Raw genomic sequence first — 13,441 nt, forward strand, 5'->3', positions numbered from 1 at the left:
TAATTAAGTGTATGACTTCAAAAAAAAATTGTCATCAAAGAAAATTGTGAGAACAGAATGTACAAACTTACTCATTAGATTAGGAATAAAATTATGCCCGAAGACATTTGAAAATAATGCCAAATATATTTTTTTACTATTTTTGTTCTTCTTAACTACTCATAGTAACTTTCCTTGACTGTGTTTTACAATACAGTCATAATACAGTAATCTCAACTGATTCCTAAACATGTTCTGTCCAAAACCAGTGCCATGAATTTACATTTGATACTGGTGCAAAGTGTGATATCGCTCAAGACAGGGAGCAACACACATTGGGGTTCCACACTGTTTGCAGTAATAAACTGTTTGAACCCTTTTCTTTTCTTTTTCTATCAGAGCAAGCCTTGCGGTCTAGTTTTTCTTTGGGATTTTCATTTTTCCCCGGAAAGTGCCGACCAGTAAGCGTAATAGGGTCTGGGGTATTTGAGGGACGTCCCTGTTTGCGCTGGGGTGGGTTCCAATTTTTCAAAATCCCATTAATAACATCCTCTCTGAACTTCTTTCAGGTAACCCTTTTGGCAGGGTTAGCCTTCTTATAAAGAATGAACCCATTAACTAGAGCAATTTCCCTAACATGATGGTAAAGTGTGTGGTGCCACTTGATACACTTGTGAGGGTACTAGTATGTCCCCAACATTTGGTCTAAAGAATCTACCCCACCCATATTTGAATTGTACCGCTCTGCTATCACAGGCTTTTCAACATTTCGATGTCCACCCTCCCCACCTCTACTTCTAATAGCTTTATCTATTGTTAAATTAGTGTCAACAGTGCTTAAAGAGTTGACACGTTTAGTGTCTTGCCATGCACAGGCAACCAGGTTATCAGACCGCATAAAAACAGTTAAGTCTCCTCTCTGTAGAGGTAATAATGAAGGAAGCAGTTCCCTTAGCTGGAATAAAAGTTATCCAAGTAAACAACATGGCCCTTGTTCTCGTAGCTGTGAAGTAAAGACAAAAAGCCTGTTCAGTCAGGCTGACACCTTACATTCTGGGGAAAGATGGCTTGCCTCTTTAAACCACAGACTTCAAGCAGTAGCCACTTTTAGCTTCTGCGAGCACAAATAGCTTTATGCCCCATCTAGTGGGCTTGGCTGGTAAATACTGCCTGAAAAATAGGCGACCCTTGAACTTCACCATGCTTTCACCCAAAGATAAGTCACGCTCTGGCTGATACCACTGCTCATAAGTTGGGTTCACTATGTCAAAAGAAGCTGAATTTTAAATAATGGGATGTAGCCGTCTTTTCCCTGGGGAACTTGTTCTTCAACATTGCTAAAATGAAAAAATGTTTGCAGCAACTCAAACCGTTCCGTGACATAACAGATAAAAATGGCACAGCTGTGAGCCAGAACCCACTCCAGGTTTTTGACAAAGTCCCATTGTAACTTCTAATGAAACAAATGCCTTTATTTCGTCTGGGGACGTATCACTCCACACAGAAAATCGAGACTTTGGTTCAAAGTCAGCAGTTGAATCCAAATACTGACTGGCATACCTGTTTGTCTCGGTTGAAACCAATATGAACGCTTCATTTGGGAAGACCAGATAAAAGAAGTCAACTGGTGGGAACCCAGATGTGTCCACAAGGATTTCCGGTCTGAGGGTGAATGTTTGAAGCCACGTGGACTCAAATGGATCGGTCTTCATAGATTTTCTACTTTATTTCGGGCTCACGCACAGTAGCTCACTGATTCCTTTGCTCTTGTGGCAAATTTTCTTTGTCAGCTGACATTTTGATGTTGCTTTCATGGGCACTTTCCGCCCAATCATCTCCATCACTGGCTCTTCTGTTCAAAGAATCATCATCGCTGCTTTCACTTTCCGAGTCAGTTGAGTAAAACAAGCTCTTTAGTTTCGTCAGTGTCATACCATTCCTTTGCGGTCGCCATATTTAAATCCCAAGGTTTGGAAATGATCGAAAATTTTCAAAATACACGTTCTTGCTACTCTCTTGTTAAAATTTGTCTTTCGTGACTTGAACGCTATCGAAGCACATGTAAATACAAGAATCAATTCAATTGGTCCATTAGAAGACGAACTGCCATTGGTTTATTACCAGTCTTTTGTTTGGGCGACTAAAGTCGCCTTTGCCAGTATATGGGTAGGGAGACTTAAGTCGCCCTTGGGGTCGAAAGGGTTTGAAGCAAAAGGCAACATTTAACCAAAAACTCTTTCTTTCATCAAGCGTTGTCATCTTAGGACACCTGGTCTCTTATTCCCAGTAGTTTATCCACTGTCATCATCGATACATTTCTGTTCATTTGATCCAAATTTCCCATTATTTCTTAAGTTTGTACACAATATGTCAAGCACTCGCTAAACTATTATTTATTTTTGTCCAGCTTTCTTTTCTTATGTTAATGAATGTCATTCCCAACTTCTCCTTTGACAACAGTGTTTAAGAGGAAAGCACCAAGCCAATAAAAGATAATCTAGGGCAGCCCGCTGTAATTTAAGAAATATATTTTTGTCAAAATATCTGACAATAGCACTCCAAGAGTTTGTCCCTTCCATGAACTCAGAAATCAGTAACTGTTGATCACATTTCATTCCTGAGACAAATCTCAAAAATTACATTACAGTCAGTAGAACATATCTTCATAATGACATCTAAGAGCTTTCATGAGAATGGTTACAGTAAAGGGTTTCATCAAGACTCAAAATTAAGGATGAAATCAACGTATTCTTGTTTTAACCTTTGAGTGTCTAACAAGCGAGTATTTACCTGTCCTTCAGTATGGCTGTCCTCTTTGCCCTCTTTTGCTTCAGACACATTGGTGTCCATAAAGTGGACGCAGGGAAAAAACCAAGGACTGGCTCCTCTCTTGCACCATTAACAAATTCCAAGACTGCTCTTAGGTACTTTACAAACTTGCCATAAAGAGCTCTCTCATACATTAGGCTGTAAGAGCTGTCCTTCGAAAACTTAGGTCTAATGGAGAAGGATCAGCGCAACTGTCAATCTAGGATTTTATTGTCATGGTCTCAACATGTAAAGCAACAGTGGTTACTTTCGAACAAACACGAATGCCGAGACTTTCTAGTCCTTCAGGCAGCTTCAAAATGCATGGCGATATTACTGACTCTTCATTGACAAGAAAAAATTGTTTGGTGCCTGGCCTTTCTGTAGAAGTGCAATTGCAGCCATCTGTGCCACAAAATAATAGTCTTTCAACTGTTTCTTCAGTCCACAGTCAAAGTATGTTGATTGTAAGGTCTGATCAATTCTTTTCTCTGTCCTCCACTGTCCTGAGCCAGTTCGCCATAAAACTCTTCTCAGAAAGTTATTTCTTGGATCCTCAACTGATTTTAGTTCATCAAGTGTTGTTTCCAATATATTGTCACGGTCAACAGCAATAAAATTAGTCTCTTCAATGTATGTTGCATTATCTTTCACATCCAGGAACCGACCTCTCACGATCTTACTCTGTAAGTACCTTAACATTTCAGTTGGCTCTGCTATTCTTGCTTATGGGAATTCACTGATAATCTCGTTATGGAAGTCATATCCATTATCCTCTGATGTTTGGTCTTAATTCAGATGTGTTAGCAACACACTTTCAAAAAGTGTTGTTGAGTACTAGCATATGAACAGGTTAGATGTGGTCACTTTAGTATGCTTACTTGGTGAAGACGTTTGGTGGAATTTCCTTCAGAAACATTTTAATCCAGATGCACATGCCAGAACCAATTCTATGGCAGTGTCCAGGATCGTGTTTCTATATGCTTTAAAGTTACCTCACTTTTGTGACTTCAGCCCCTCTTCTGATTCCAAATTCGCCATCATTACCTGCTAGAGTCATTTGAACGCATTTGAATAAAAGATGAATTCTATATAATTTCTTATGGCTTCTTATAGGCTCTTTGGGTATTTTTTATTTTTGCGTATCTACAACCATTTGGCCTTTATGATTGCCCTGCGATCTTCCGAAGACTTGTGATCAGCTTTTAGATGTGTGTACGTTCAAAGGGTAAGTAAAGAAATAGATTATATCTTTAACAGAGACAATTGACTTTCCCTTTTAGAAAAAGCCCCGGCTAGATTTTTTTGTTTCAGAATCAAGTAGTTTTCAGCCTGTTTATAGTTTATACCACCTAATATTGAAATCATGTGTTTCATTAATTCTACGCGTTGCCAAAGGTTTGCATTTTTACCGGAGGTCACAACTGTTGACTGAGGAAGAGGCTGGGTCGGTTGCTAGGAAAAAGTTAAATATGCGAAATTCGTGTCAGCAGTTTCTCTTCCTTGTTCCATGGCCACGAGGAAGATCAAGATGGCGGCTCGTGGGTCAGCTCGCGATGCGAATAAAGAGGCTGCATTTCAGGCTTTCGAAGCCAAATTTGTTTGTAATGGGTAAGTTTTGTGTGTTTTTTAGTTTATTAATTATTTACAGTATCCATATCGGTACAAAACTACATTTTTACACAGATTTTAAGTGCCGTGGGCCTGATCAATATATTGAAGAAGGTCACACTTAAGCCCAAAGAAACTCCTGATCAGCGTAGAGCCAGACTGTATAAATACCTGTTTTGCTTGTTGTGGGTAAGTTAGAAAATTACAAGCAAGTTTTCCACAGCCATGTTATTCTCCTTGTAAAAAGCATTTCATTTCGGCATGAAGTCCAAGAAGCTCCAAGATCAGCTTTCATTGCATAACAATAGCACATGTATTTTGATTATGACTACAATTCCCCCAGAAGTTATCCTTGTTTTTACAAAGAATAGTTCCCTCAGATGTTCCTACAACAATGTTTGTAATCTTCTCCCTGTTTCAGTCTGAAAAATTATGTTTGAAAAGCTGAGTTTTAGTGAAGATATTCTGTAAAACTGACATGTAATATTCACCTTCCGATTTTAGCGTGGAAGTGGAATGAAACTGGGTGGAGAGGTTGGATGCCAACCAACATATGTTTTCGCTCCCACTCTGAAGAGAGTGGTGAGGGAAGTTGTAACTGGCAACCCAGTTGAAAAGCCAGACCCAACCCATTCAGGGGTAAGTGAGCACTTTTATTGAAATAAAAATGTGAAATAAAATATGAAAAGGTTTACTTTCTAGACATTGCCATGAAAATGTACCTTGTTGAAAAATCAACTTTCACCACCCCCCACCCACCACTCAGGTTAATTTTTTTTTTTGAGCACGTCTGACAAAATGGTTTTGTAGTGAATAACTTCTAACTAAAGACTTGTTATTTAATTTTCAGGTTTATGTGGGCACCATTGGGGATCTGGCCGCTGCAAAGTGGCCTGCAGAACGCCGCTAGTAGACAATCAAGCAATCAATAATTTAGTACAATAATAAATTTGTTTTTAGAATTTTCAATATAAATTAAGAATATTTTTCTACACGTATTGTACTGTGATAAAAATTTACAAAATAAAAAAATATTTACATACGTTATTTACAAATGATACATGATTAGAGGCATTAGTACTATAATTTCATACCTTGTCAAAGCTAAATTATTTATTCTATTTTCTCAAAATTTCAAAAATCAAAAACTAATTACATAATTACACAATAGAACTATAGTTTCATACATTGTGAAAGTTGTATTAGGAATATTAGACTAAGAAATTCAATAAATAGAAAGATTTTCAAAACATGAAAAAGCTAATGAAAATATTTATACCAAGTTATTTTTTAATACAAAATGAGAATACTTTGTACAATTTTGGTTTCTATAAAATGTGTATTTATGTAAACTAGCAACCCATAAATCCAGTCTGCAGAGCATGGCAGAACTCAATAAGATCTTGCACCTGCAGAGGCATTTGTAGCGGCGTGAACCCTGCCCAGCACACAGTGCTGACTTTCAGTAAAAAAAAAAACATTTCAAGCTCTCATTGACTTGCGCCTCTCGTTTTCAACAAAAACTGGGGACAAACCAGACCGAGTTAGGCGTTCAAAGGGAAGATTGGGAATGTGCAACAAACATGTATGAAAAATACTTGCACATGCAAAATTGCCATGCTCTGCAAACTGGCCATGAAACAAGAGCATTATAAAATAGGCATTTTACACTACAGATGGTGATGAATAAAAGTTACATTTTTTACCAAGCAAAACAAGTTCCTTTCTTGGTTCTTGCAGGAGAAAATTTTGATTTCCTTTGTTACCCTGCTATTAGGAAACAGGCTGATAAATGGAAATTATAACTTTAAAACTACCAGCATAAACCTCCCACCGCTTATTCCTTTCACCACATCAACAGACAGTAAGACTACATGTACAAAATTCACCTTTTCGGCCCTTTATCATGTATTCCAAGAAACTGGTTACAGCTCAGTTTTGATTGTTCTAATATTGGCACCTGCCAGAGTTTTGACATCGCTTTACACTAGTAAGCTGTGGTTGGGTAAAACAACACAAAAACCTGATCCATTAGGAAATTGATAATTGTGTGATACAAACAGTTCCCAGCTGAGTGTCAAACATTTTACACTATGTAAGACCACTGATAGTAAAAAAAAACTAGTTTCTCTTATTCAGTGGACATGAACGATGCGATGTCCTTGAGTGTTCTGTGGATCCACAGCGACAGCTCCTTCCACTTACTACAGTAATGGGTTTATCGCCATCATTGCTTGGATCTTGATCCTCAACACCTGCATCTTCCTCATCATCATTGCTATAGGTGTGATCAATGAGCTCTAGCGACCATCCTCACCCTGCCTTGCTTTGCCCTGTCAGATTTCTGGCTCTGAAGTTCAGTCGCCCTTTCACTGACAGCTTTCCTCAGGGCTTCCACAACTGCTGGCAATGCAGGAAGGTTGAGGCGGGTATACAGCTTATTCACCCAGTGGTAGTCTGGACCTCAGACATAAAAACACCAGGTCTTGTTTCCCTGGCATAATCCAGCATTGGTGGAATACATGTAATGCTGTTGCGAATGCCTTAAGTCAGTATCAGCCAGTGTTCACAAACTTCACGATTTAATATCCTTGAATTATTAGAGCACAATTTCTCTCTCTAGTAGCTAGTCTCAAATCTCAAGTCTTTAGTATAATTACATTGGTTATCTGATCCTTTTGTACGTACCCACGCGCGACACAACCCTAGCGATAATTGATATGATACAAGTAACTCGATTCTATTGTCCTATCAAAATACCGGAAACGGAAGTCACATAACACAATCACTGTTACACACTATAGCTAAAATATCTCAACACACTGCCCTATTTGTTTCCGTCACAGAAGCAAATACAGTTCAAGTAAAGTTCCTGATTTCTTTTGTTAAAACCTTATATTCTGAAATCAATGTTCAAATCATAAAATCAATGTTCCTCTCTTTGACGGGCTAAACAAACAGTATTCGTGGAAACAAAGTTTCTTAGTCATCTTGGTCACGTTCAGCAATCTCTTGGACTCGTAGTCTAGTTGCAACTGCGGCATCTCGCCTTGGTCTAAACACGGTCGCTTCAGCATTCAAAGGAGGTCTCTCTGCTTCTTGAGACCTGTCACAGGACAGCTCTAGCGGGTACAACTGCTGTACAGCTCGCTCCAGATTGTTCCTCCCTGCGCGCAGCTTCACAGCTCTTACGAAGCCATCACAACCTGTTATGAGCTCCTCCACAATTCCAAGTTTCCACTTATTTCTATCCTTGTTTTCATCTTTGATGATGCACACATCTCCTTTCTTAACTCCACAAGGGAAGTCTTTATGCTTTAGGGTGTGACGTTCTCGCAGCCCACAAAGATACTCTCTTGTCTACCTGTTCCACATCTCGTCTGCACTTCCTCAGGTATTTCGCTCGCCGTCTGAGTTGCTGGTCTTCTTCGTGGTATGGCTCCCTTTCAGGTAGAATATTTGGCTGGGTGTAGAGCATTGAGTTTGGTGTTAAGACTGGCAACTGCACGTCTTCTTCGACGTAGGACAGTGGACGACCGTTCAACGCTGTCTCTATATCCAGAAGGACTTCTTTCAATTTGTCAAAGGCTAGGTAGGCGTTTCCGATAGTTTTCCTCATAGCTACCTTGACCAGCCCCACCATGCGCTCAAACTGGCCTCCCCACCAGGGAGCTCGGCTTAAGTTGAACTTCCATGCGATCTGGTGTCGTGCAAGGTAATCGTTAAGCCTCTCCTCGTTCATCACTTGTTTCATCCATGCTGCTGCTCCAATAAAAGTACTGCCGTTGTAGATGAGTAGATCTTACTTGGCCTCCCGTGCTGCAGGCGTACAGGATAAGGTAGGCCTTCCTTTCACGCTTGTCTGTGGCTTTAAACTTGATTGGCCCAGCATAGTCAATCCCCACAACTTGAAAGGGAGATGATCCTTCGGTTCGATCTCGCGGCAGTACTCCAGGGGGTTGCACTGCAAGGGCTGTTGCCTGGAATCGTTTACATCCTGGGCATCCTTTCACGATGCGCTTCACTAGTCGCCTTAGGCGCGGGACCCAGTGCTCTTCTCGTACCTTAGCCATTGTCATGCGTCCCGCCGAGTAGAGTAGATTCATGACTTTCTTCTACAAATTTCTCGGCGTAGACTGCTGTATCTGGGAGATACACGGGATAGATGCCTTGTATCCTTCCCCGACATTCAAGGAGATTCTCGTCGTTTAGCTGCAAGTTGAGCTGCAGGCGATCTCTTTCGTAGTTCTCCGATTTCGCACCTTCCAGCTGTGCTCTGCTCAGGACCATCGCCAATTTGCGTAGCTGTCATGGAGTTGTCTGTATTTCCTCTGTCACAGATGAAGGTGTGATGTCTTCTTTTGCAAAACAAACACGTTTTCTTGCTTCTGCATTCCAACGGCCTGTGATCATCACCATTACAGTTAAAGCAGAGGCGCTTTCTCAGAAAGATCTTCTCTCGTTTAGATCAGGAACTTTGGTGCATTCGTGTGGCTTGTGATCAGTGCTGTCGCAATAAACATCCACGATCACGAGGAGGGCACGCGTCATCTAATTGGGTGTTGAAAGCATTGGAGTCACGCCAGGGCTTGTCACTTGATCTCATTGCACACACAGGATTTCGTTCTGTCCATCCTTGCAAAGCGTAAACAAACTTCGGGAAATCCCACTCTTGCCAGTTTTCGTCCATTCGGACCAAATCGCCTCGAATCCCTGGTAGTTTGTCGATTGACATGCGAACATAACCATTAACTTCTCTTAGTTTGCCCAGTGTCTCGAGGGCTTGAACATTGAAGGAGAGCGCTTCATAAAATTGATTGATTTTCGCTGGGTTTGCGCCGCTGATTACTGGTAACCCCATTATATTCTGGACGTATCCATTCACTATCTCTGACATTTTCCCATACTTGTTCTTAAGAATGTTCTTGGCCCATTCGCACCCCTCGCTTGAGAATGGGAGGCCATCTATCCCCGCTCTTACTTTAGGCTCTAGCAGATCCTTAAGATAAGCGAATTTCGTCACCGCCGCCATGTTGCTGCATTTATCGATTTCTGCTTCGTAAATGTTCCAAAAACGAAGCCAATCTGTATGAGTACCGTTGAACTTAGTGATAGTTAGCTTAGGTAATTTCGTGCGCACTCCCTCACTGGGGGGCGGGACTGGCTTTAGCTTTGCTCTTTGTTGTGTAATTCTTCTTTGCTTTTTCAATTTTCTGTTCATACTCCAGTTTTTGTTTTAGTTGTGCGCGTTCAAGTCGCAGCTGCTCTTCGCGATCCCTCACCTTAATCTCGTTCTCGCTCTCTTGTGTTTTAGTGTCTTGTTCTAATTTTAAGCTAGCCAAGCGCTTATTAATATAAGTTACGTGAGTGTCAACTTCGCCGATCTCCTTCTCAATTCCGTCGCTCCAGTCTCCGATGTTTTCTTCTGAGATTTGAACATCTCTTTGACTACTTGTAGCTTTAAAGCGTTGATCTGGTCAGCGATAGAACTAAGCGCCTCCCGATGGCGTTTGATAGTTTGTACATTTCCCGTTCCAAGGAAGCTCTCTGATTTACCCAATGTAAACAACAGAAGATTATGTTTACCTTTTAAGTCTTCTTTTAGTTTCTCCATTTCCAGACGAGTCCCGTCGGAGGTGCCACTGTGTTGCGAATGTAGTAGCTAGTCTCAAATCTCAAGTCTCTAGTAAAATTGCATTGTTTATCTGATCCTTTTGTACGTACCCACGCACGACACACCCCCAGCGATAGTTGTCTATATTGTCTGATCAAAATACCGGAAACGGAAGTCACATAACACAATCCCTGTCACACAATATAGCTAAAATATCTCAACAATGCAACCTGTAGCCAATGGAGGAAATTAAAAGTTTGGCTGGTGGTGAACACACAGTTTGCACTAAATCTTTATTGTTGTTCTATGTGTTGCACAGCATTCTATGCATAGAATGGGTGGGGGGGGGGGGGGGTAATTAGGTATATCAGTGACAGGAAGGTACGAATGAAGCAAAATTGCTAAACCCACTGCTAGCAGAGACAGAGAAAATGTAACCCAGAAAAGAGATACAAATCTTGGTTGTCATATATCACAAACATACTAAAGCAAGACTGCATGGTGTTGTGTAGGCATCTGTAAAAGGTCAGGGCAACTGTCTGAGAGAAAATATGCATGCCAGGGGAGTCAGAGGATGCTAGTAAATGTTGGACGCTTGGGTAGAGTTCACTCAGGCCATTCAGGAATATGTATGTTTAAATTATAAGTTGTTTGCAACAAGACACAAAATTTGTACGAAATCTGACTGTCTGTTTGTTAGCAATAACCTTGCCTGGATTTTTTTTTGATGGGCTTTGTGTGTGAATGTGTGCCAGCGCATGATCATTGTGTTGGGAATTAGATAATTGCCTGACAACACAATGCTTTTCCCGATAAACTCGCGCTAAAATCACTCACTCACAAAAGAGTTTTAAACAGATATATTTGTCTCACGATGTCCCTAGTTTGATTACAACACACTTCGATTTTCTAGAACAAAAGATAAAGCAAATTGTATAATGTGTTCTTTGATTGGCTAAAGTTACTCACGATGACAGGTTCGAGGCCTATCCCCTTCCAGTCAACTAAACAATTCTACACGCATTAAAAATGTTTTGATTACGTAAACACACGATTTCTGACACTCCCCCCCCATTTGTCTCGAGAGAGCAAATGTCCACAAAACTTAAAACTGTTGGAAAATCAGTTGATCATCAAATAATTATTTTATGCATTGTTCATTGTTCATTCTCCTTCATATCTTGGATGCAGAATCTAGCTGCCACTGCAGCATCCCTTCTCAGCCTGTAGCCTGGTGCCTCTGCATTCAGGGTCTTCGGTGGGGACTGGACTGATGTGTCACAGCTTAACTCCAGTTGATACAAATGCTGAATTAGGTGCTTTAGATGTGACTTCCCGGACTTAAGCTTAGCCCCACGAATAACGCCATCACGGCCGGTGATTAGGTCTTCCACAACTCCCATCTTCCAATGTGCTCGGTTCCTCTCTTTTGATTTGATGATAACGACTTCTCCCTTGGATGGATAGGTCATGTCTCCTTTGTGCTTCAGCCGGTCTCTCTCTCAGTCCGCGAAGGTATTCTCTTGTCCTGCATGACCAAGGTGTATCCTTGCACTTCTTCAAATACTTAGCTCTGTTCCGCAGGTCATGTTCCTCGATGCGATGAGGCTCTAACTGTGATAGTATGTTGGGTTGACCATACAGGAAGGAACTCGGGGTCAGGATGAGTAGCTGAATGTCTTCATCCACGTAACCCAGTGGACTGTTGTTGAGTGCCACTTCTATGTCCAATAGTACCTCTTGAAGTTCAGCCCAGGACAGTAGGCTATTTCCAATACACTTGTAGAGAGCTCCCTTGACAAGTCCCACCATTCTCTCGAATTGCCCGCCCCACCACGGTGCAAGACTCAAATTGAACTGCCACTTGATCCCTTGGTAGGCGAGGAAATTCTGAAACTTTGCATCTTGCATCAGTTGCTTGATCCACTGGGCAGCACCAACGAAGGTTCTTCCATTGTCTGAATACACCTTTTGCGATCTCCTGCGTCGGGCGATGAAGTGCTTGAAACTCGCAAGGAATTCTTTAGTTTCCAAGTTGGGTAACAAATCCAAGAACGAAGCACCTGCTAGACTACAGGCGTACAGCAACACATATGCCTTTCCTTCTGTCTTCGCGCTGTCATGGTACTTCAACGGTTCCGCGTAATCAACGCCGACAACTTGAAAGGGCGTTTGACCTTCAGTCTGATCCTTTGGGAGGTGTCCTCGAGGAGGGGATGAAAATGCTTGTGCTTGAAATCGCCGACAACCATGGCAACTCTTCACTCTTCTTTTGGTCAATCTTCTTAGGCGGGGAACCCAGTACAGCTCTCGAACCTTTGCCATGGTACTGACAACTCCCCCGTGGAGCGTTCCAAGATGAACTTGTGTTACAAGCTTCTCTGTGAAGCGCTGACTATCGGGCAAATACACCGGAAAATGCCCTTGGATTCTGCCTTGACATTCCAATACGCCGTCTTGGTTTGGTTGTAGATTCAGTTGCAACCGATCTTCTTGATAAAGCTTATCTGCTGCGGCTCTCGTCTGGACTCTTTTCACCCTAAATATTCTCGCTTTGTTAGTTTCTTCGGGGTCAGCAGTCCCTTTAGTCTTCCTATCTTCTTTGAATGAACATTGTAGACGAACCACATTATCCACGCACAGATTGTCATCGTCTTCCAGTAGTTAGACTTCTCAAGAAGGGTGTCTAGCTCATCTGTAGTTACTATCGCCACAGCAAAGACTTCTGGCATTGCTTTCACTTCTGCCATTGATTCTTCTGATGCCCTGGTCACAATATCTGGAGGCCAGCACGCTTTGTTCTTTAACCACTTCGGTCCGTTGCACAAAGAGGTATGATTTAGCACTTCTCCACCATGGCTTCCAAGATCAGCAGGATTCTCTAATGTCCCTACGTGCCGCCAGGTCACTTCTGAATGTGCTTGTATTTTCCCAACTCTGTTGCTCACAAACTGCTGATATGTGCCTGGGGATCTGTCCAGGGCTGAGGCCACGTTTGCCAAGACATTCATCACCATATGTCCAGACACCAATTCGAGCCAAGGGATCGTCAGTCCCTATTTGGAGAGTCTCGCTCTCGCTGCCACAAGTCCCTGATTGATGCCTGACTCTTGAACGACTACAGCATACACGGCCGCGGCCACACCTTTACCACTGGCATCACCAAAGGCGTGCAACTCGATTGATTGAATGTCCTCTTGATAGGCTGCTAAGGACCTCAGAACTGTAAGCTGCTCAGGAAGGCGCTCCTCCCATCGGATCCAACTCTGCATCAACTCTCTTGGTAGCTTTGCATCCCAGGTGAGCTTGGTGTTCACACACGTCACGGGATAGGAGAAGCTAGTCCCAGGGGATCATAGATCCTCGCCACTTTGCTTAAAATTCCCCGCTTGCTAGGATCAGGCTTCTCTTGTGGAAAGCTCACGCCAA

General features: G+C 42.0%; 1 protein-coding gene, 1 long non-coding RNA gene and 1 pseudogene across 3 annotated transcripts in view; 1 reads left to right on the top strand and 2 right to left on the bottom strand.

The window, feature by feature from the left end:
- Positions 1-355: 355 nt before the first annotated feature.
- LOC146464817 (uncharacterized) overlaps positions 356-13,441 on the bottom strand; it is a 38,996-nt pseudogene continuing 25,910 nt past the window's right edge. Inside the window, exon 2 of the transcript XR_014868430.1 lies at positions 356-3,968. The product of XR_014868430.1 is annotated as an uncharacterized LOC146464817 (transcript). The remainder of the gene's footprint in view (positions 3,969-13,441) is intronic.
- Positions 3,959-5,319, top strand: LOC146464818 (uncharacterized). The gene is made up of 3 exons (XR_014868431.1): positions 3,959-4,398; positions 4,903-5,037; positions 5,249-5,319. It is a non-coding gene; the product is annotated as an uncharacterized LOC146464818 (long non-coding RNA).
- Positions 11,381-12,337, bottom strand: LOC146464819 (uncharacterized). The gene has a single exon (XM_085129599.1). It carries the CDS (start codon positions 12,335-12,337, stop codon positions 11,381-11,383), a length of 957 nt encoding a protein of 318 aa, XP_084985725.1.

Source organism: Pavona decussata, unplaced genomic scaffold (genome assembly GCF_977016875.1).
Source record: "Pavona decussata unplaced genomic scaffold, jaPavDecu1.1 SCAFFOLD_161, whole genome shotgun sequence".
NCBI lineage: Eukaryota > Metazoa > Cnidaria > Anthozoa > Scleractinia > Agariciidae > Pavona > Pavona decussata.

Coding starts and splice junctions, on each gene's coding strand:
- LOC146464819 (XM_085129599.1), bottom strand. CDS start 12,337: ATGGCAAAGGTTCGAGAGCTGTACTGGGTTCCCCGCCTAAGAAGATTG.